The following is a 25,289-nucleotide window of genomic DNA, read 5'->3' as shown; positions in this document are numbered from 1 at the left end:
AAAAATATATTCAGAAATTTTGTTTGTTAAATTTCACTTTTAAATTAGTACTAAAACAATTTTTTTTTAGTTGGTTGATTCTGCAGTATGCTAATGGTTTGTCGACTAATTCGTCTTCTGTTTTAGAATAAGGTGACGGAAAAATTTAAGAGGCCTTTTAAGAAGAGACATTCCAGCGTCTACCACCAGCCTTCGAATAGGGTGAATAAATATTTGGGTCAGGCCATCGAGGCAAGGAGTATCGATAGGGAAAAATCGACGCACGTCAACTTAGTCACTCTCTGTTTTAAGGATAGACATAAAGAAGATCAAGTGAGTGGAGAAATTTTTGGAGCCTTCAGATTCATATTTGTAGAAAATATACAGGGTCAAACTCGATTTTGATAATTTCTTTTGAAATTTCTGACATGCCTGTATAAAAAAATTAATATTTCGGAAACTATGTGAGATATCGATTTGATTTTTGCTTGAATCAATTAAGAAAACGTGTATCTCAATTACTATTCATATAAAATTCATTCTTTTTCATATTTGTGGGAAATATACAGGGTGAAAGTCGATATAATTTTTTTTTGAAAAATAACGCTATAAAATTTCATAATATCTACAGTTGGTTGTGAATTGGCAACGTTGTAATACAAAAAAACGAAAGAAAAACGTTCATAAGGAAACATAATTTTTTACATATTTTCTCTATAAACACATATTTTCATTTTTTTTTTGGAAAAAAATCACGAATTCCTGACATGCCTGTATAAAAAAATTAATATTTCGGAAACTATGTGAGACATCGATTTGATTTTTGCTTGAATCAATTAAAAAAACGTGTATCTCAATTACTATTCATATAAAATTCTTTCTTTTTCATATTTGTGGGAAATATACAGGGTGAAAGTCGATATAATTTTTTTTTGACAAATAACGCTATAAAATTTCATAATATCTACAGTTGGTTGTGAATTGGCAACGTTGTAATACAAAAAAAACGAAAGAAAAACGTTCATAAGGAAACATAATTTTTTACATATTTTCTCTATAAACCCATATTTTCATTTTTTTTTTGAAAAAAAAATCACGAATTTCTGACATGCCTGTATAAAAAAATTAATATTTCGGAAACTATATGAGACATCGATTTGATTTTTGCTTGAATCAATTAAGAAAACGTGTATCTCAATTACTATTCATATAAAATTCTTTCTTTTTCATATTTGTGGGAAATATACAGGGTGAAAGTCGATATAATTTTTTTTTGAAAAATAACGCTATAAAATTTCATAATATCTACAGTTGTGAATTGGCAACGTTGTAATACAAAAAAAACGAAAGAAAAACGTTCATAAGGAAACATAATTTTTTACATATTTTCTCTATAAACCCATATTTTCATTTTTTTTTTGAAAAAAAAATCACGAATTTCTGACATGCCTGTATAAAAAAATTAATATTTCGGAAACTATATGAGACATCGATTTGATTTTTGCTTGAATCAATTAAGAAAACGTGTATCTCAATTACTATTCATATAAAATTCTTTCTTTTTCATATTTGTGGGAAATATACAGGGTGAAAGTCGATATAATTTTTTTTTGAAAAATAACGCTATAAAATTTCATATCTACAGTTGTGAATTGGCAACGTTGTAATACAAAAAAAACGAAAGAAAAACGTTCATAAGGAAACATTGTTTTTTACATATTCTCTCTATAAACCCATATTTTCATTTTTTTTGGAAAAAAATCATGAATTTCTGACATGCTTGTATAAAAAAATTAATATTTCGGAAACTATGTGAGACATCGATTTGATTTTTGCTTGAATCAATTAAGAAAACGTGTATCTCAATTACTATTCATATAAAATTCTTTCTTTTTCATATTTGTGGGAAATATACAGGGTGAAAGTCGATATAATTTTTTTTTGACAAATAACGCTATAAAATTTCATAATATCTACAGTTGTGAATTGGCAACGTTGTAATACAAAAAAAAACGAAAGAAAAACGTTCATAAGGAAACATAGTTTTTTACATATTCTCTCTATAAACCCATATTTTCATTTTTTTTGGAAAAAAATCATGAATTTCTGACATGCTTGTATAAAAAAATTAATATTTCGGAAACTATATGAGACTTCGATTTGATTTTTGCTTGAATCAATTAAGAAAACGTGTATCTCAATTACTATTCATATAAAATTCTTTCTTTTTCATATTTGTGGGAAATATACAGGGTGAAAGTCGATATAATTTTTTTTTGACAAATAACGCTATAAAATTTCATAATATCTACAGTTGTGAATTGGCAACGTTGTAATACAAAAAAAAACGAAAGAAAAACGTTCATAAGGAAACATTGTTTTTTACATATTCTCTCTATAAACCCATATTTTCATTTTTTTTGGAAAAAAATCATGAATTTCTGACATGCTTGTATAAAAAAATTAATATTTCGGAAACTATATGAGACTTCGATTTGATTTTTGCTTGAATCAATTAAGAAAACGTGTATCTCAATTACTATTCATATAAAATTCTTTCTTTTTCATATTTGTGGGAAATATACAGGGTGAAAGTCGATATAATTTTTTTTTGACAAATAACGCTATAAAATTTCATATCTACAGTTGTGAATTGGCAACGTTGTAATACAAAAAAAACGAAAGAAAAACGTTCATAAGGAAACATAATTTTTTACATATTTTCTCTATGAACCCATATTTTCATTTTTTTTTTTGGAAAAAAATCACGAATTTCTGACATGCCTGTATAAAAAAATTAATATTTCGGAAACTATGTGAGATATCGATTTGATTTTTGCTTGAATCAATTAAGAAAACGTGTATCTCAATTACTATTCATATAAAATTCTTTCTTTTTCATATTTGTGGGAAATATACAGGGTGAAAGTCGATATAATTTTTTTTTGACAAATAACGCTATAAAATTTCATATCTACAGTTGTGAATTGGCAACGTTGTAATACAAAAAAAACGAAAGAAAAACGTTCATAAGGAAACATAATTTTTTACATATTTTCTCTATAAACCCATATTTTCATTTTTTTTTTTGGAAAAAAATCATGAATTTCTGACATGCTTGTATAAAAAAATTAATATTTCGGAAACTATGTGAGACATCGATTTGATTTTTGCTTGAATCAATTAAGAAAACGTGTATCTCAATTACTATTCATATAAAATTCTTTCTTTTTCATATTTGTGGGAAATATACAGGGTGAAAGTCGATATAATTTTTTTTTTAAAAAATCACGCTATAAAATTTCATAATATCTACAGTTGTGAATTGGCAACGTTGTAATACAAAAAAAACGAAAGAAAAACGTTCATAAGGAAACATAATTTTTTACATATTTTCTCTATGAACCCATATTTTCATTTTTTTTTTTGGAAAAAAATCACGAATTTCTGACATGCCTGTATAAAAAAATTAATATTTCGGAAACTATGTGAGATATCGATTTGATTTTTGCTTGAATCAATTAAGAAAACGTGTATCTCAATTACTATTCATATAAAATTCTTTCTTTTTCATATTTGTGGGAAATATACAGGGTGAAAGTCGATATAATTTTTTTTTGACAAATAACGCTATAAAATTTCATAATATCTACAGTTGTGAATTGGCAACGTTGTAATACAAAAAAAAACGAAAGAAAAACGTTCATAAGGAAACATAATTTTTTACATATTTTCTCTATAAACCCATATTTTCATTTTTTTTTTTTGAAAAAAAAATCATGAATTTCTGACATGCTTCTATAAAAAAATTAATACTTCGGAAACTATATGAGACTTCGATTTGATTTTTCCTTGAATCAATTAAGAAAACGTGTATCTCAATTACTATTCATATAAAATTCTTTCTTTTTCATATTTGTGGGAAATATACAGGGTGAAAGTCGATATAATTTTTTTTTGAAAAATAACGCTATAAAATTTCATAATATCTACAGTTGTGAATTGGCAACGTTGTAATACAAAAAAACGAAAGAAAAACGTTCATAAGGAAACATAATTTTTTACATATTTTCTCTATAAACCCATATTTTCATTTTTTTTTTGAAAAAAAAATCACGAATTTCTGACATGCCTGTATAAAAAAATTAATATTTCGGAAACTATGTGAGACATCGATTTGATTTTTGCTTGAATCAATTAAAAAAACGTGTATCTCAATTACTATTCATATAAAATTCTTTCTTTTTCATATTTGTGGGAAATATACAGGGTGAAAGTCGATATAATTTTTTTTTGAAAAATAACGCTATAAAATTTCATAATATCTACAGTTGTGAATTGGCAACGTTGTAATACAAAAAAAACGAAAGAAAAACGTTCATAAGGAAACATAATTTTTTACATATTTTCTCTATAAACCCATATTTTCATTTTTTTTTTTTTTTGAAAAAAAAATCACGAATTTCTGACATGCCTGTATAAAAAAATTAATATTTCGGAAACTATGTGAGACATCGATTTGATTTTTGCTTGAATCAATTAAAAAAACGTGTATCTCAATTACTATTCATATAAAATTCTTTCTTTTTCATATTTGTGGGAAATATACAGGGTGAAAGTCGATATAATTTTTTTTTGAAAAATAACGCTATAAAATTTCATAATATCTACAGTTGTGAATTGGCAACGTTGTAATACAAAAAAAACGAAAGAAAAACGTTCATAAGGAAACATAATTTTTTACATATTTTCTCTATAAACCCATATTTTCATTTTTTTTTTGAAAAAAAAATCACGAATTTCTGACATGCCTGTATAAAAAAATTAATATTTCGGAAACTATATGAGACATCGATTTGATTTTTGCTTGAATCAATTAAGAAAACGTGTATCTCAATTACTATTCATATAAAATTCTTTCTTTTTCATATTTGTGGGAAATATACAGGGTGAAAGTCGATATAATTTTTTTTTGAAAAATAACGCTATAAAATTTCATAATATCTACAGTTGTGAATTGGCAACGTTGTAATACAAAAAAAACGAAAGAAAAACGTTCATAAGGAAACATAATTTTTTACATATTTTCTCTATAAACCCATATTTTCATTTTTTTTTTGAAAAAAAAATCACGAATTTCTGACATGCTTGTATAAAAAAATTAATATTTCGGAAACTATGTGAGATATCGATTTGATTTTTGCTTGAATCAATTAAGAAAACGTGTATCTCAATTACTATTCATATAAAATTCTTTCTTTTTCATATTTGTGGGAAATATACAGGGTGAAAGTCGATATAATTTTTTTTTGAAAAATAACGCTATAAAATTTCATAATATCTACAGTTGTGAATTGGCAACGTTGTAATACAAAAAAAACGAAAGAAAAACGTTCATAAGGAAACATAATTTTTTACATATTTTCTCTATAAACCCATATTTTCATTTTTTTTTTGAAAAAAAAATCACGAATTTCTGACATGCTTGTATAAAAAAATTAATATTTCGGAAACTATGTGAGACATCGATTTGATTTTTGCTTGAATCAATTAAGAAAACGTGTATCTCAATTACTATTCATATAAAATTCTTTCTTTTTCATATTTGTGGGAAATATACAGGGTGAAAGTCGATATAATTTTTTTTTGAAAAATAACGCTATAAAATTTCATAATATCTACAGTTGTGAATTGGCAACGTTGTAATACAAAAAAAACGAAAGAAAAACGTTCATAAGGAAACATAATTTTTTACATATTTTCTCTATAAACCCATATTTTCATTTTTTTTTTGGAAAAAAATCACGAATTTCTGACATGCCTGTATAAAAAAATTAATATTTCGGAAACTATGTGAGACATCGATTTGATTTTTGCTTGAATCAATTAAAAAAACGTGTATCTCAATTACTATTCATATAAAATTCTTTCTTTTTCATATTTGTGGGAAATATACAGGGTGAAAGTCGATATAATTTTTTTTTGAAAAATAACGCTATAAAATTTCATAATATCTACAGTTGTGAATTGGCAACGTTGTAATACAAAAAAACGAAAGAAAAACGTTCATAAGGAAACATAATTTTTTACATATTTTCTCTATAAACCCATATTTTCATTTTTTTTTTGAAAAAAAAATCACGAATTTCTGACATGCCTGTATAAAAAAATTAATATTTCGGAAACTATGTGAGACATCGATTTGATTTTTGCTTGAATCAATTAAGAAAACGTGTATCTCAATTACTATTCATATAAAATTCTTTCTTTTTCATATTTGTGGGAAATATACAGGGTGAAAGTCGATATAATTTTTTTTTGACAAATAACGCTATAAAATTTCATAATATCTACAGTTGTGAATTGGCAACGTTGTAATACAAAAAAAACGAAAGAAAAACGTTCATAAGGAAACATAATTTTTTACATATTTTCTCTATAAACCCATATTTTCATTTTTTTTTTTTTTTGAAAAAAAAATCACGAATTTCTGACATGCCTGTATAAAAAAATTAATATTTCGGAAACTATGTGAGACATCGATTTGATTTTTGCTTGAATCAATTAAAAAAACGTGTATCTCAATTACTATTCATATAAAATTCTTTCTTTTTCATATTTGTGGGAAATATACAGGGTGAAAGTCGATATAATTTTTTTTTGAAAAATAACGCTATAAAATTTCATAATATCTACAGTTGTGAATTGGCAACGTTGTAATACAAAAAAACGAAAGAAAAACGTTCATAAGGAAACATAATTTTTTACATATTTTCTCTATAAACCCATATTTTCATTTTTTTTTTGAAAAAAAAATCACGAATTTCTGACATGCCTGTATAAAAAAATTAATATTTCGGAAACTATGTGAGACATCGATTTGATTTTTGCTTGAATCAATTAAGAAAACGTGTATCTCAATTACTATTCATATAAAATTCTTTCTTTTTCATATTTGTGGGAAATATACAGGGTGAAAGTCGATATAATTTTTTTTTGACAAATAACGCTATAAAATTTCATAATATCTACAGTTGTGAATTGGCAACGTTGTAATACAAAAAAAACGAAAGAAAAACGTTCATAAGGAAACATAATTTTTTACATATTTTCTCTATAAACCCATATTTTCATTTTTTTTTTGAAAAAAAAATCACGAATTTCTGACATGCCTGTATAAAAAAATTAATATTTCGGAAACTATGTGAGACATCGATTTGATTTTTGCTTGAATCAATTAAAAAAACGTGTATCTCAATTACTATTCATATAAAATTCTTTCTTTTTCATATTTGTGGGAAATATACAGGGTGAAAGTCGATATAATTTTTTTTTGAAAAATAACGCTATAAAATTTCATAATATCTACAGTTGTGAATTGGCAACGTTGTAATACAAAAAAAACGAAAGAAAAACGTTCATAAGGAAACATAATTTTTTACATATTTTCTCTATAAACCCATATTTTCATTTTTTTTTTTTTTGAAAAAAAAATCACGAATTTCTGACATGCCTGTATAAAAAAATTAATATTTCGGAAACTATGTGAGACATCGATTTGATTTTTGCTTGAATCAATTAAAAAAACGTGTATCTCAATTACTATTCATATAAAATTCTTTCTTTTTCATATTTGTGGGAAATATACAGGGTGAAAGTCGATATAATTTTTTTTTGACAAATAACGCTATAAAATTTCATAATATCTACAGTTGTGAATTGGCAACGTTGTAATACAAAAAAAAACGAAAGAAAAACGTTCATAAGGAAACATAATTTTTTACATATTTTCTCTATAAACCCATATTTTCATTTTTTTTTTGAAAAAAAAATCACGAATTTCTGACATGCTTGTATAAAAAAATTAATATTTCGGAAACTATGTGAGATATCGATTTGATTTTTGCTTGAATCAATTAAGAAAACGTGTATCTCAATTACTATTCATATAAAATTCTTTCTTTTTCATATTTGTGGGAAATATACAGGGTGAAAGTCGATATAATTTTTTTTTTTGACAAATAACGCTATAAAATTTCATAATATCTAGAGTTGTGAACTGGCAACGTTGTAATACAAAAAAAATCGAAAGAAAAACTTTGATACTGTTTTAAAAAATTACAGCAACTTCCTAGTGATTATACAAAGCGAGTTGAAAAGCATCAAATTAAAAGTTTTAAAATCAAATTTAATATTTTTGTTTCGAAAATTGAAAAATCATCGTTTTTGGTCCTCAATTTTCCGGAAAACTATAATTTCGATTTGAGTATTGATGAGATTTCTGGTTTCTACTAGAAAAAATACGTAAGGAAACATAATTTTTTACATATATCTTCTCTATAAATCCATATTTATGAAAAAACTACGAATTTCTGACATGCTTGTATAAAAAAATTAATATTTCGGAAACTATATGAGATATCGATTTGTTTTTTGCATGAATCAACTAAGAAAATGTGTGTCTAAGTGACTTCATATATGTGTATTCATCAATTTCATATTTTTAGGAAATATACAAGGTGAAACTTGCAAGCAAACATTTTTGCGAAAAATAACACTAATAAATTTATAGTACCTACAGTTGCGAACTGGCAACGTTGTAATACAAAAAAATCGAAAGAGAAACGTTAATACTATCATAAAAAAAATACGACACCCATTTCATAATTATACAAAGCGAGTTATATAACATAAAGTTAGAAATTATGAAACAAAATGTGATTTGAAAATTGAAAAATAATTTTTTGCATAAAAGGGTTTTTTGTTCGAAAAAAAAAAAAATAATCTAGGATAATAAAATGACAGTTTTTAACGATTACTTCCTTTATAGAGTTCATTGACCTTTGACCTCGAAAATTATCACTATTAAAAGAATCTACAGTTTTCTGGAATACAATTCATGATATCGAATTGATTTTATATGAATTATAAACATTGATATTTTTCTTTAAGTACCACCACGACGTAGATGTGGGTTACAGCTCGACTTTAGCCTGTGCCTTGGTTCTACTAGTACTTCTAAGCACCCTCCAAGCTATAGTACTACCAAGAACCACCATTCTCTTCATTTTATTTCTCGTTTCTTTCGTATGGATAGCGGTAGTACTCATGCTTTTATTAGCAGTAAGACTACGTTGGATACTATGGGATATTTCGCAGAGTTTCATCCTCAGATTGGCCATTACGGTATTCACCATCATTTTAGTGTATACAGTTGCACAGGTCAACGTGGTAAGTTGAATACTGTCTGTACAATATTTTTTTACTTTCTAATAAACCGTTTTCTATAATAAAAAGTTGATCAAAGGCGCCGCGCGAAGTCGCCGCATTTCAAAATTCCATTGTAGCAGGACAGGGCCGGTCCAAGGACCCATTTCGCGAGCTTGTATAATTAAAATGTATATTTTTACTTTTTTTTTTAGTTTACGTGTCTGCCGGATACAAATTGCATACCTCATTCTACTGTGAACATCACTTTAGACGGTAGGGACCATAGGGCTTGCCCTTTACCTCAATACATCGTCCTATCATGTGCCCTTGGATATTTGGCTGTGGCTATTTTTTTAAGGCTACCTATATTACTTAAGGCTTCCTTACTTGTCGTAATGTCAACCGTTTACATCTTGCATATCGAATTATCTCATATTGAGCTGTTTTTTTGCTACGATATTAGAGTAAGGTGAGTACTACTACTACTATACTACTAAACTAAACACTATTCACTAAAAATCTAATTTTTTACTATACTAATTTATTTAAACGCGCCGTTTATTCGTCTATCCCGATGTTTTCGGGATCAACAAGCGTCTTATTTATACGAAAAGGATTTCTCGATAATTCGGTTTTAGAAAGTAAACAAATAAATAGTAATAAAACAGTAATAACGTATGGTAAAATAGTTAGAAACTCCATAATAACAAATCCTTTACGTATAACATGTAAATAATATTTTTGAGAATTCCGTATACGTCAAGTTTTAGATTATACAAGAACCGGACCTGCTTCACAGTCCATATCGTTACGGGATTTTTAATACGCGACAAAATTCAGGAGTCTAGATTAGATGGGTTGTCTCAATCCACCCCTTTCCCAGATATATCACCCCGAAAATTGATTTTGTATTTTTTTCTTTTCTAAAATTCCAATTTTTACCACGTCGCCAGTCCAAAACATCCCTTTTCATAGCCCCAAAAACTTTTTATGTACTTTTCAACCCCTTAATTGTTGATTTTGACGTTTTTGCCGCATTTTCGTAGACGAACATAATTCGCAGCCCCTCGCATGGGACTAAACTACAATTATAAACAAATCAGCCGGTACATGCAGGTTCTGACTTGTCTAATTTTTGGTTTGTAAGGCACCGTTCCGACTTTCAAAATGAACTAAGTCGAACCAATGCGAGGACAAGGTTGATAGAAATTGTTAAAACATTTAAAAGTTAGTTAAGGAACTTTTTTACAGTTCGATAATTCCGCTTCACGTTTTGAGCGTTGTGGAAGTGTTGATGTTCGTATTGGCGGTTCTACTGCACGGTAGACAAGTCGAATGGACGGCCAGATTGGATTTCTTGTGGCAGATTCAAGCCAACGAAGAAAAAAGGGAAATGGACGCTTTGCAGCATTCGAATAAAAGGATACTGTTCAATTTACTTCCGGCGCACGTCGCCACGCACTTTTTAGATAATCAATTTCGAAATAACATGGTAAGTCGTAGAAAAAACGTCGATTGTGTTCGTGTAGACAACATTTGTGTTATTAGTTTCGTTGTCGTCGTTCTTGGGAGGTTGAACAATTTTCTTTTTAACGATAAAATTTAATATTTCGTTCGTTATTACGTGAGAACGTTGTTCATCCCTCAAAAGGAAATGTTGACTGCACATCCGAGGTTTAAAACCCACCCCCTCGAAATTTTCTTACAGACTACTCTATCGCAGGAACTCTACCATCAAAGCTACTCGCGCGTAGGAGTCGTCTTCGCTTCGATTACCAACTACCACGAATTTTATACGGAATTAGACGGGAATAATCAGGGTGTCGAATGCCTTCGTTTACTCAACGAAATCATAGCGGATTTCGACGATTTGTTATCCGAAGAAAGGTTCAAAGCTATTGATAAAATCAAAACTGTAGGTTCTACTTATATGGCGGCCGTCGGTTTGATGCCCGATCTGAGAATTTTGGACGACGATGAACATACGGCCGGTACGCATCTCAGTACTTTAGTGGAATTCGTTTTCGCCATGCGGGACAGACTTTTGAACATTAATGAAAATTCTTATAATAATTTTATGCTGAGAGTCGGTAAGTAGACATTTTTCAACATATAACAAACTTAAAATGGCGTTTCGGGCATCTCCATCTGTATATCACCGCACAACATCACAAAATATTCGATTTATAGTGTCCAAAAACAACCACCCATCCATCACCTCGTCTCATCGGATTTTCCTGTTGTTTACGGCATTTTTCTAGTTTCTTCTTCTGTTTTAATGTTCTGTTTGTGTATCAGACCCTTCAAAAGTCATTCTTCTTCTTTTTTTGGTTCTATTTTTCTTACTAGAGTGAATTTTTCTTTCATTTACTCTCCAATGTACTTCATAGTGTTTTTCCTCTTCTTTTTTTAATTTATTGACACGAATTTTCCTCGTTTCTTCTTCTGTTTTAATGGAAAACACCAAAACCTCAAAGACTTGGTGCTGTCCCTGCTTTTTATTGCCACCAAAAACGACTTTGAAAGCTGTGGATACTCCTGCGAAAACGATTCCCATCAATCTACGAACTGTCTCATCATCTAATTGACGATTTTTCTTCTTTTTTTTGTTCTTTTTATAACAACTGATCGTGGTCCAACGGTTTAAGCCTGATTTATTTACACGCTACTATTTTTCCCAATCTTCATTACCGATTAATTAACTAAAGAAAAAACATTCTAGTCAAAATCTTCATTATATTCACGATTCCTCTTCTTTTTTATATACCAACTGTCTTTTTTATGAGGAAAAACAACCATTTGTAAGAAAATTCGTTGATATAAACATTATTTCGTAAATAGTTATCATTAACGCGTCGAATACTTCTTCTTTTTTGTAGATTCAATCATTATATGTCAAAATCTTCGTTATATTCACGATTCTTCTTCTTTTTTTATATACCAACTGTCTTTTTTATGAGGAAAAACAACCATTTATAAGAAAATTCGTTGATATAAACATTATTTCGTAAATAGTTGTCATCAACGCGTCGAATACTTCTTCTTTTTTGTAGATTCAATCATTATATGTCAAAATCTTCGTTATATTCACGATTCTTCTTCTTTTTTTATATACCAACTGTCTTTTTTATGAGGAAAAACAACCATTTATAAGAAAATTCGTTGATATAAACATTATTTCGTAAATAGTTGTCATCAACGCGTCGAATACTTCTTCTTTTTTGTAGATTCAATCATTATATGTCAAAATCTTCGTTATATTCACGATTCTTCTTCTTTTTTTATATACCAACTGTCTTTTTTATGAGGAAAAACAACCATTTATAAGAAAATTCGTTGATATAAACATTATTTCGTAAATAGTTATCATTAACGCGTCGAATACTTCTTCTTTTTTGTAGATTCAATCATTATATGTCAAAATCTTCGTTATATTCACGATTCTTCTTCTTTTTTTATATACCAACTGTCTTTTTTATGAGGAAAAACAACCATTTATAAGAAAATTCGTTGATATAAACATTATTTCGTAAATAGTTATCATTAACGCGTCGAATACTTCTTCTTTTTTGTAGATTCAATCATTATATGTCAAAATCTTCGTTATATTCACGATTCTTCTTCTTTTTTTATATACCAACTGTCTTTTTTATGAGGAAAAACAACCATTTGTAAGAAAATTCGTTGATATAAACATTGTTTCGGAATTAGTTATCATTAACGCGTCGAATACTTCTTCTTTTTTGTAGATTCAATCATTATATGTCAAAATCTTCGTTATATTCACGATTCTTCTTCTTTTTTTATATACCAACTGTCTTTTTTATGAGGAAAAACAACCATTTGTAAGAAAATTCGTTGATATAAACATTATTTCGTAAATAGTTATCATTAACGCGTCGAATACTTCTTCTTTTTTGTAGATTCAATCATTATATGTCAAAATCTTCGTTATATTCACGATTCTTCTTCTTTTTTTATATACCAACTGTCTTTTTTATGAGGAAAAACAACCATTTATAAGAAAATTCGTTGATATAAACATTATTTCGTAAATAGTTATCATTAACGCGTCGAATACTTCTTCTTTTTTGTAGATTCAATCATTATATGTCAAAATCTTCGTTATATTCACGATTCTTCTTCTTTTTTTATATACCAACTGTCTTTTTTATGAGGAAAAACAACCATTTGTAAGAAAATTCGTTGATATAAACATTGTTTCGGAATTAGTTATCATTAACGCGTCGAATACTTCTTCTTTTTTGTAGATTCAATCATTATATGTCAAAATCTTCGTTATATTCACGATTCTTCTTCTTTTTTTATATACCAACTGTCTTTTTTATGAGGAAAAACAACCATTTGTAAGAAAATTCGTTGATATAAACATTATTTCGTAAATAGTTATCATTAACGCGTCGAATACTTCTTCTTTTTTGTAGATTCAATCATTATATGTCAAAATCTTCGTTATATTCACGATTCTTCTTCTTTTTTTATATACCAACTGTCTTTTTTATGAGGAAAAACAACCATTTATAAGAAAATTCGTTGATATAAACATTATTTCGTAAATAGTTATCATTAACGCGTCGAATACTTCTTCTTTTTTGTAGATTCAATCATTATATGTCAAAATCTTCGTTATATTCACGATTCTTCTTCTTTTTTTATATACCAACTGTCTTTTTTATGAGGAAAAACAACCATTTGTAAGAAAATTCGTTGATATAAACATTGTTTCGGAATTAGTTATCATTAACGCGTCGAATACTTCTTCTTTTTTGTAGATTCAATCATTATATGTCAAAATCTTCGTTATATTCACGATTCTTCTTCTTTTTTTATATACCAACTGTCTTTTTTATGAGGAAAAACAACCATTTGTAAGAAAATTCGTTGATATAAACATTATTTCGTAAATAGTTATCATTAACGCGTCGAATACTTCTTCTTTTTTGTAGATTCAATCATTATATGTCAAAATCTTCGTTATATTCACGATTCTTCTTCTTTTTTTATATACCAACTGTCTTTTTTATGAGGAAAAACAACCATTTATAAGAAAATTCGTTGATATAAACATTATTTCGTAAATAGTTATCATTAACGCGTCGAATACTTCTTCTTTTTTGTAGATTCAATCATTATATGTCAAAATCTTCGTTATATTCACGATTCTTCTTCTTTTTTTATATACCAACTGTCTTTTTTATGAGGAAAAACAACCATTTGTAAGAAAATTCGTTGATATAAACATTATTTCGTAAATAGTTATCATTAACGCGTCGAATACTTCTTCTTTTTTGTAGATTCAATCATTATATGTCAAAATCTTCGTTATATTCACGATTCTTCTTCTTTTTTTATATACCAACTGTCTTTTTTATGAGGAAAAACAACCATTTGTAAGAAAATTCGTTGATATAAACATTGTTTCGGAATTAGTTATCATTAACGCGTCGAATACTTCTTCTTTTTTGTAGATTCAATCATTATATGTCAAAATCTTCGTTATATTCACGATTCTTCTTCTTTTTTTATATACCAACTGTCTTTTTTATGAGGAAAAACAACCATTTGTAAGAAAATTCGTTGATATAAACATTATTTCGTAAATAGTTATCATTAACGCGTCGAATACTTCTTCTTTTTTGTAGATTCAATCATTATATGTCAAAATCTTCGTTATATTCACGATTCTTCTTCTTTTTTTATATACCAACTGTCTTTTTTATGAGGAAAAACAACCATTTGTAAGAAAATTCGTTGATATAAACATTATTTCGTAAATAGTTATCATTAACGCGTCGAATACTTCTTCTTTTTTGTAGATTCAATCATTATATGTCAAAATCTTCGTTATATTCACGATTCTTCTTCTTTTTTTATATACCAACTGTCTTTTTTATGAGGAAAAACAACCATTTGTAAGAAAATTCGTTGATATAAACATTGTTTCGGAATTAGTTATCATTAACGCGTCGAATACTTCTTCTTTTTTGTAGATTCAATCATTATATGTCAAAATCTTCGTTATATTCACGATTCTTCTTCTTTTTTTATATACCAACTGTCTTTTTTATGAGGAAAAACAACCATTTGTAAGAAAATTCGTTGATATAAACATTGTTTCGGAATTAGTTATCATTAACGCGTCGAATACTTCTTCTTTTTTGTAGATTCAATCATTATATGTCAAAATCTTCGTTATATTCACGATTCTTCTTCTTTTTTTATATACCAACTGTCTTTTTTATGAGGAAAAACAACCATTTGTAAGAAAATTCGTTGATATAAACATTGTTTCGGAATTAGTTATCATTAACGCGTCGAATACTTCTTCTTTTTTGTAGATTCAATCATTATATGTCAAAATCTTCGTTATATTCACGATTCTTCTTCTTTTTTTATATACCAACTGTCTTTTTTATGAGGAAAAACAACCATTTGTAAGAAAATTCGTTGATATAAACATTGTTTCGGAATTAGTTATCATTAACGCGTCGAATACTTCTTCTTTTTTGTAGACTCAATCATTATATGTCAAAATCTTCGTTATATTCACGATTCTTCTTCTTTTTTTATATACCAACTGTCTTTTTTATGAGGAAAAACAACCATTTATAAGAAAATTCGTTGATATAAACATTATTTCGTAAATAGTTATCATTAACGCGTCGAATACTTCTTCTTTTTTGTAGATTCAATCATTATATGTCAAAATATTAGTTGTATTCACGATTCTTCTTCTTTTTTTATGTACCAAACGACTTTTTCATAGCGATAAACATCAATTTTCAACAATATTCGTAGGTATCAATATCGGTCCGGTAGTAGCCGGAGTTATAGGGGCTCGTAAACCCCAATACGACATATGGGGTAATACGGTAAACGTAGCGAGTCGTATGGATTCGACGGGACTACCGAACCATACTCAAGTTACCGAAGAAGTATTCCAAGTACTCAGATCGTACCCTTACGAATTTCAATGTCGCGGTAAAGTCAAAGTTAAAGGTAAAGGTGATATGACGACATATTTTTTGATAGACAGAAAACAACCGGGAACTTTGAGAGTAGAAGAATTAAATAATATCCGATCGACTCCTAATAATTTGAATAGTGAGTATATAAATAGAGTCGAAAGTAATTTTTTTTTTAACAAATATTCGCTTTTTTTTCGTAGGTATTAATAATATGTACGGTGGTGTAGCCACTCCGCTCGCCCTTTTACATCATAGCGATTTAAACAATCGCCCCAAACATAATCCCGTACAACCCCGTCAATCTATAAGGGAAGATTCTTATACAACTTCGAGGAACGTCATTAGATTACCGCCTCTACGAGAAACCGCCGCCTCACATCACGTGAATAGTTGCGAAAACGAACCGCTGTTGCCAAATTTCAGGTAGATTATTTTTCGATTATCAAATATCTTCGTTGTGATTTTATTAATAATTTTCAGAAGCGGTAAAAAGAAATCGTTACCGTTAGAAGAGAATCTACCGCCGCCTCCTTTGCCGCCGCACAAAAACAATATTCAAAGACAAGGTACGCCGGAAATGAGATACAATCCACCGTGGCCGGTACCGGTCGATAATACCAAACCTTATTTGAAACCCCTACCGAAAGTACCGGCCAAAGAATCGCCCAATAAACACAACAGGAAACACCCGACGCCACCACCACCGGAACCGATTAGAAATAAAATCCAAACTCGCCACAACCCCTTGCAACGTCATTATTCAGACGAAAGCCTGGGGGGTGTATTCGTTTCGGGTATACCGCAGAGGATCCATTCTTCAGCCGACGAAATTAGTTCTTTGAATCATTCGCCGAGCATAAGTAGTTCGGACGAAAGTTACAGCAGAACCACCGACGCGGACGCTAGTCCCTGCGTATCGCCACCTCTGCCCGCCGACGCCCAACAATTTCTATTCCCTTCGGATATTCAAGTGAATCCTCTATCGTCGCCGGAAGTGTCCCCTAGAGCCTCGCTAGATTACATCCCGCCGAATTGTTCTCTAAGAAATACCGCCAACGACGTTAAAAGGAACAATCTGCCGCCTACGGCTTTATTGGCGTTAGCCGGTGCTTGCAATACCGTCGATTCCTCCGTAGTAACCAGTCCGCCGGTATTGGACGGGGAAGAAAGTTGTAGGGGCGAAAGTTGCGCCAGTTTCGAATATCAAAAACCGTTATTTAGAAGCATCAGCAGCAACGGAGGTGCCAGAGGCGGCGGCGGCGGCGGCGGCAGTACCGCCTCGAAAAAGATACCGAATAATATGGATAGACACCGAATTAGAAACGATAGCGATTCGATTTTGGAATGTAACAAATTAACGTCTTCGTTCAAAAGGTCGCCAAGTTTCAAAGAAACCGACGAAATACGACAATTATTGTTATTATCATCATCGAAAGACGATGAGGATAAAAAAACTGCGACGGCGAGCAGCGAAAAGAGCACGAAAAAAGACGGTAGCTGTCAAACTGACAAGAAAGATTTGAGAAAAGCGAAAAGCCCCGTCGGTAAAATCAGTAACATACCGTTCGAAAGGGAAATTCAAAAATTGTTGGACGAACAAAATTTGCTGCAAAACATACCGCCGAAATTGGAATTGAAAGAACTAGCGCTGGAACCGTTAGTCAGGTGAGTTTCGTTTTTTTTTTTTCTTTTCTTTTTTATATTTTTTTGTCGATTATATTTTTATTATTATTTTTTTTTAATGATATTTTGTAAAGGTACGCGCCTAACAATAACAATCATCAAGTCGGTCTGGCGGCAATTCAAGCGCTCGCTTTAGGTTTACGAGGAGCCAACAACGGCACCAACAACACGTCACCTTCGCCGAGAGCAAGCAGCAAGGAAGGGTCGCTTAAAAGGGGCGCCTCGCCCGGAACTCCCGGACAAGACGCCGTTAAATTGGCCAAGGTCTCACCTCTCGACAGGTACTAAATTACGCGTCACACGGTTAATTTACCAAGTTCGAATTCATACTCTCAACACCCTGTACACGCACAACGACACTCGCTATTACACCATCTAATATGAACGTTTCGATAACCGCGTTATCGTCTTCAAAGACTAGAAGTAAACAAACCCCAAAGTAAACAGTTTACTTCTAATCTCTGAGGATGACAACTAGGTAATCGAAACTCGTTATATACTGTCTAATATGAGCTTTTCGATTACCTAATTATCATTTTCAGATCCTCAAAGTAAATAGTTCATCTCAAGTCTCTGAAGATGACAACTAGGTAATCAAAACTCGTTATATACTGTCTAATATGAGCTTTTCGATTACCTAGTTATCATTTTCAGATCCTCAAAGTAAATATTTCATCTCAAGTCTCTGAAGATGACAACTAGGTAATCAAAAGTCGTTATATACTGTCTAATATGAGCTTTTCGATTACCTAGTTATCATTTTCAGATCCTCAAAGTAAATATTTCATCTCAAGTCTCTAAAGATGACAACTAGGTAATCGAAACTCGTTATAGACAGTCTAATATGAGCTTTTCGATTACCTAGTTATCATTTTCAGATCCTCAAAGTAAATATTTCATCTCTAGTCTCTGAAGATGACAACTAGGTAATCGAAACTCGTTATAGACAGTCTAATATGAGCGTTTCGATTACGTAGTTATCATCTTCGGAGCCTCAAAGTAAATATTTCATTTCAAGTCTCTGAAGATGACAACTAGGTAATCAAAAGTCGTTATATACTGTCTAATATGAGCTTTTCGATTACCTAGTTATCATTTTCAGATCCTCAAAGTAAATATTTTATCTCAAGTCTCTGAAGATGACAACTAGGTAATTAAAAGTCGTTATATACTGTCTAATATGAGCTTTTCGATTACCTAGTTATCATTTTCAGATCCTCAAAGTAAATAGTTCATCTCAAGTCTCTGAAGATGACAACTAGGTAATCGAAACTCGTTATATACTGTCTAATATGAGCTTTTAGATTACCTAGTTATCATTTTCAGATCCTCAAAGTAAATAGTTCATCTCAAGTCTCTGAAGATGACAACTAGGTAATCAAAACTCGTTATATACTGTCTAATATGAGCTTTTCGATTACCTAGTTATCATCTTCGGAGCCTCAAAGTAAATAGTTCATCTCTAGTCTCTGAAGATGACAACTAGGTAATCGAAACTCGTTATATACTGTCTAATATGAGCTTTTCGATTACCTAGTTATCATCTTCGGAGCCTCAAAGTAAATAGTTCATCTCTAGTCTCTGAAGATGACAACTAGGTAATCGAAACTCGTTATAGACAGTCTAATATGAGCGTTTCGATTACCTAGTTATCATCTTCGGAGCCTCAAAGTAAATAGTTCATCTCTAGTCTCTGAAGATGACAACTAGGTAATCAAAAGTCGTTATATACTGTCTAATATGAGCTTTTCGATTACCTAGTTATCATTTTCAGATCCTCAAAGTAAATATTTCATCTCTAGTCTCTGAAGATGACAACTAGGTAATCGAAACTCGTTATAGACAGTCTAATATGAGCGTTTCGATTACCTGGTTATCATCTTCGGTGCCTCAAAGTAAATAGTTCATCTCAAGTCTCTGAAGATGACAACTAGGTAATCGAAACTCGTTATAGACAGTCTAATATGAGCTTTTCGATTACCTAGTTATCATTTTCAGATCCTCAAAGTAAATATTTCATCTCAAGTCTCTGAAGATGACAACTAGGTAATCAAAACTCGTTATATACTGTCTAATATGAGCTTTTCGATTACCTAATTATCATTTTCAGATCCTCAAAGTAAATAGTTCATCTCAAGTCTCTGAAGATGACAACTAGGTAATCAAAACTCGTTATATACTGTCTAATATGAGCTTTTCGATTACCTAGTTATCATCTTCAGTGCCTCAAAATAAATAGTTCATCTCTAGTCCCTGAAGATGACAACTAGGTAATCGAAAGTCGTTATATACTGTCTAATATGAGCTTTTCGATTACCTAGTTAAAATTTTCAGATCCTCAAAGTAAATATTTCATCTCAAGTCTCTGAAGATGACAACTAGGTAATCGAAACTCGTTATATACTGTCTAATATGAGCTTTTCGATTACCTAGTTATCATCTTCGGAGCCTCAAAGTAAATAGTTCATCTCTAGTCTCTGAAGATGACAACTAGGTAATCAAAAGTCGTTATATACTGTCTAATATGAGCTTTTCGATTACCTAGTTATCATTTTCAGATCCTCAAAGTAAATATTTCATCTCTAGTCTCTGAAGATGACAACTAGGTAATCGAAACTCGTTATAGACAGTCTAATATGAGCGTTTCGATTACCTGGTTATCATCTTCGGTGCCTCAAAGTAAATAGTTCATCTCAAGTCTCTGAAGATGACAACTAGGTAATCGAAACTCGTTATAGACAGTCTAATATGAGCTTTTCGATTACCTAGTTATCATTTTCAGATCCTCAAAGTAAATATTTCATCTCAAGTCTCTGAAGATGACAACTAGGTAATCAAAACTCGTTATATACTGTCTAATATGAGCTTTTCGATTACCTAATTATCATTTTCAGATCCTCAAAGTAAATAGTTCATCTCAAGTCTCTGAAGATGACAACTAGGTAATCAAAACTCGTTATATACTGTCTAATATGAGCTTTTCGATTACCTAGTTATCATCTTCAGTGCCTCAAAATAAATAGTTCATCTCTAGTCCCTGAAGATGACAACTAGGTAATCGAAAGTCGTTATATACTGTCTAATATGAGCTTTTCGATTACCTAGTTAAAATTTTCAGATCCTCAAAGTAAATATTTCATCTCAAGTCTCTGAAGATGACAACTAGGTAATCGAAACTCGTTATATACTGTCTAATATGAGCTTTTCGATTACCTAGTTATCATCTTCGGAGCCTCAAAGTAAATAGTTCATCTCTAGTCTCTGAAGATGACAACTAGGTAATCGAAACTCGTTATAGACAGTCTAATATGAGCGTTTCGATTACCTAGTTATCATCTTCAGTGCCTCAAAATAAATAGTTCATCTCTAGTCCCTGAAGATGACAACTAGGTAATCGAAAGTCGTTATATACTGTCTAATATGAGCTTTTCGATTACCTAGTTAAAATTTTCAGATCCTCAAAGTAAATATTTCATCTCAAGTCTCTGAAGATGACAACTAGGTAATCGAAACTCGTTATATACTGTCTAATATGAGCTTTTCGATTACCTAGTTATCATCTTCGGAGCCTCAAAGTAAATAGTTCATCTCTAGTCTCTGAAGATGACAACTAGGTAATCGAAACTCGTTATAGACAGTCTAATATGAGCGTTTCGATTACCTAGTTATCATCTTCGGAGCCTCAAAGTAAATAGTTCATCTCTAGTCTCTGAAGATGACAACTAGGTAATCGAAACTCGTTATAGACAGTCTAATATGAGCTTTTCGATTACCTAGTTAAAATTTTCAGATCCTCAAAGTAAATATTTCATCTCAAGTCTCTGAAGATGACAACTAGGTAATCGAAACTCGTTATATACTGTCTAATATGAGCTTTTCGATTACCTAGTTATCATCTTCAGTGCCTCAAAATAAATAGTTCATCTCTAGTCCCTGAAGATGACAACTAGGTAATCGAAAGTCGTTATATACTGTCTAATATGAGCTTTTCGATTACCTAGTTAAAATTTTCAGATCCTCAAAGTAAATATTTCATCTCAAGTCTCTGAAGATGACAACTAGGTAATCGAAACTCGTTATATACTGTCTAATATGAGCTTTTCGATTACCTAGTTAAAATTTTCAGATCCTCAAAGTAAATATTTCATCTCAAGTCTCTGAAGATGACAACTAGGTAATCGAAACTCGTTATATACTGTCTAATATGAGCTTTTCGATTACCTAGTTATCATCTTCAGTGCCTCAAAATAAATAGTTCATCTCTAGTCCCTGAAGATGACAACTAGGTAATCGAAAGTCGTTATATACTGTCTAATATGAGCTTTTCGATTACCTAGTTAAAATTTTCAGATCCTCAAAGTAAATATTTCATCTCAAGTCTCTGAAGATGACAACTAGGTAATCGAAACTCGTTATATACTGTCTAATATGAGCTTTTCGATTACCTAGTTATCATCTTCGGAGCCTCAAAGTAAATAGTTCATCTCTAGTCTCTGAAGATGACAACTAGGTAATCGAAACTCGTTATAGACAGTCTAATATGAGCGTTTCGATTACCTAGTTATCATCTTCGGAGCCTCAAAGTAAATAGTTCATCTCTAGTCTCTGAAGATGACAACTAGGTAATCGAAACTCGTTATAGACAGTCTAATATGAGCGTTTCGATTACCTAGTTATCATCTTCGGAGCCTCAAAGTAAATAGTTCATCTCTAGTCTCTGAAGATGACAACTAGGTAATCGAAACTCGTTATAGACAGTCTAATATGAGCTTTTCGATTACCTAGTTAAAATTTTCAGATCCTCAAAGTAAATATTTCATCTCAAGTCTCTGAAGATGACAACTAGGTAATCGAAACTCGTTATATACTGTCTAATATGAGCTTTTCGATTACCTAGTTATCATCTTCAGTGCCTCAAAATAAATAGTTCATCTCTAGTCCCTGAAGATGACAACTAGGTAATCGAAAGTCGTTATATACTGTCTAATATGAGCTTTTCGATTACCTAGTTAAAATTTTCAGATCCTCAAAGTAAATATTTCATCTCAAGTCTCTGAAGATGACAACTAGGTAATCGAAACTCGTTATATACTGTCTAATATGAGCTTTTCGATTACCTAGTTAAAATTTTCAGATCCTCAAAGTAAATATTTCATCTCAAGTCTCTGAAGATGACAACTAGGTAATCGAAACTCGTTATATACTGTCTAATATGAGCTTTTCGATTACCTAGTTATCATCTTCAGTGCCTCAAAATAAATAGTTCATCTCTAGTCCCTGAAGATGACAACTAGGTAATCGAAAGTCGTTATATACTGTCTAATATGAGCTTTTCGATTACCTAGTTAAAATTTTCAGATCCTCAAAGTAAATATTTCATCTCAAGTCTCTGAAGATGACAACTAGGTAATCGAAACTCGTTATATACTGTCTAATATGAGCTTTTCGATTACCTAGTTATCATCTTCGGAGCCTCAAAGTAAATAGTTCATCTCTAGTCTCTGAAGATGACAACTAGGTAATCGAAACTCGTTATAGACAGTCTAATATGAGCGTTTCGATTACCTAGTTATCATCTTCGGAGCCTCAAAGTAAATAGTTCATCTCTAGTCTCTGAAGATGACAACTAGGTAATCGAAACTCGTTATAGACAGTCTAATATGAGCTTTTCGATTACCTAGTTAAAATTTTCAGATCCTCAAAGTAAATATTTCATCTCAAGTCTCTGAAGATGACAACTAGGTAATCGAAACTCGTTATATACTGTCTAATATGAGCTTTTCGATTACCTAGTTATCATCTTCAGTGCCTCAAAATAAATAGTTCATCTCTAGTCCCTGAAGATGACAACTAGGTAATCGAAAGTCGTTATATACTGTCTAATATGAGCTTTTCGATTACCTAGTTAAAATTTTCAGATCCTCAAAGTAAATATTTCATCTCAAGTCTCTGAAGATGACAACTAGGTAATCGAAACTCGTTATATACTGTCTAATATGAGCTTTTCGATTACCTAGTTATCATCTTCGGAGCCTCAAAGTAAATAGTTCATCTCTAGTCTCTGAAGATGACAACTAGGTAATCGAAACTCGTTATAGACAGTCTAATATGAGCGTTTCGATTACCTAGTTATCATCTTCGGAGCCTCAAAGTAAATAGTTCATCTCTAGTCTCTGAAGATGACAACTAGGTAATCAAAAGTCGTTATATACTGTCTAATATGAGCTTTTCGATTACCTAGTTATCATTTTCAGATCCTCAAAGTAAATATTTCATCTCTAGTCTCTGAAGATGACAACTAGGTAATCGAAACTCGTTATAGACAGTCTAATATGAGCGTTTCGATTACCTAGTTATCATCTTCGGAGCCTCAAAGTAAATAGTTCATCTCTAGTCTCTGAAGATGACAACTAGGTAATCGAAACTCGTTATAGACAGTCTAATATGAGCGTTTCGATTACCTAGTTATCATCTTCGGAGCCTCAAAGTAAATAGTTCATCTCTAGTCTCTGAAGATGACAACTAGGTAATCAAAAGTCGTTATATACTGTCTAATATGAGCTTTTCGATTACCTAGTTATCATTTTCAGATCCTCAAAGTAAATATTTCATCTCTAGTCTCTGAAGATGACAACTAGGTAATCGAAACTCGTTATAGACAGTCTAATATGAGCGTTTCGATTACCTGGTTATCATCTTCGGTGCCTCAAAGTAAATAGTTCATCTCAAGTCTCTGAAGATGACAACTAGGTAATCAAAACTCATTATATACTGTCTAATATGAGCTTTTCGATTACCTAGTTATCATCTTCGGAGCCTCAAAGTAAATAGTTCATCTCTAGTCTCTGAAGATGACAACTAGGTAATCGAAACTCGTTATAGACAGTCTAATATGAGCGTTTCGATTACCTAGTTATCATCTTCGGAGCCTCAAAGTAAATAGTTCATCTCTAGTCTCTGAAGATGACAACTAGGTAATCAAAAGTCGTTATATACTGTCTAATATGAGCTTTTCGATTACCTAGTTATCATCTTCGGAGCCTCAAAGTAAATAGTTCATCTCTAGTCTCTGAAGATGACAACTAGGTAATCGAAACTCGTTATAGACAGTCTAATATGAGCGTTTCGATTACCTAGTTATCATCTTCGGAGCCTCAAAGTAAATAGTTCATCTCTAGTCTCTGAAGATGACAACTAGGTAATCAAAAGTCGTTATATACTGTCTAATATGAGCTTTTCGATTACCTAGTTATCATTTTCAGATCCTCAAAGTAAATATTTCATCTCTAGTCTCTGAAGATGACAACTAGGTAATCGAAACTCGTTATAGACAGTCTAATATGAGCGTTTCGATTACGTAGTTATCATCTTCGGAGCCTCAAAGTAAATATTTCATTTCAAGTCTCTGAAGATGACAACTAGGTAATC

The 25,289-nt window shown here is 30.8% G+C and overlaps 1 protein-coding gene across 4 annotated transcripts in view; it reads left to right on the top strand.

Annotated features, from left to right (window-relative positions):
- Positions 1-25,289, top strand: part of LOC130445191 (Ca(2+)/calmodulin-responsive adenylate cyclase) — a 100,847-nt gene that overhangs the window by 59,787 nt on the left and 15,771 nt on the right. For 3 of the 4 annotated variants that reach the window (XM_056780734.1, XM_056780732.1, XM_056780731.1), the window contains exons 11-19: positions 127-312; positions 8,932-9,210; positions 9,402-9,658; positions 10,441-10,681; positions 10,898-11,279; positions 16,009-16,314; positions 16,379-16,601; positions 16,659-17,843; positions 17,936-18,142. In XM_056780734.1, the coding sequence (XP_056636712.1) occupies positions 127-312; positions 8,932-9,210; positions 9,402-9,658; positions 10,441-10,681; positions 10,898-11,279; positions 16,009-16,314; positions 16,379-16,601; positions 16,659-17,843; positions 17,936-18,142 (3,266 nt within the window). The remainder of the gene's footprint in view (positions 1-126; positions 313-8,931; positions 9,211-9,401; positions 9,659-10,440; positions 10,682-10,897; positions 11,280-16,008; positions 16,315-16,378; positions 16,602-16,658; positions 17,844-17,935; positions 18,143-25,289) is intronic. The other variant, XM_056780733.1, reaches the window with a different exon arrangement.

The sequence above is a fragment of the Diorhabda sublineata genome, chromosome 6 (genome assembly GCF_026230105.1).
Source record: "Diorhabda sublineata isolate icDioSubl1.1 chromosome 6, icDioSubl1.1, whole genome shotgun sequence".
NCBI classification, from domain to species: Eukaryota; Metazoa; Arthropoda; class Insecta; order Coleoptera; family Chrysomelidae; genus Diorhabda; species Diorhabda sublineata.
This window is presented reverse-complemented; position numbering and strand designations above follow the sequence as displayed.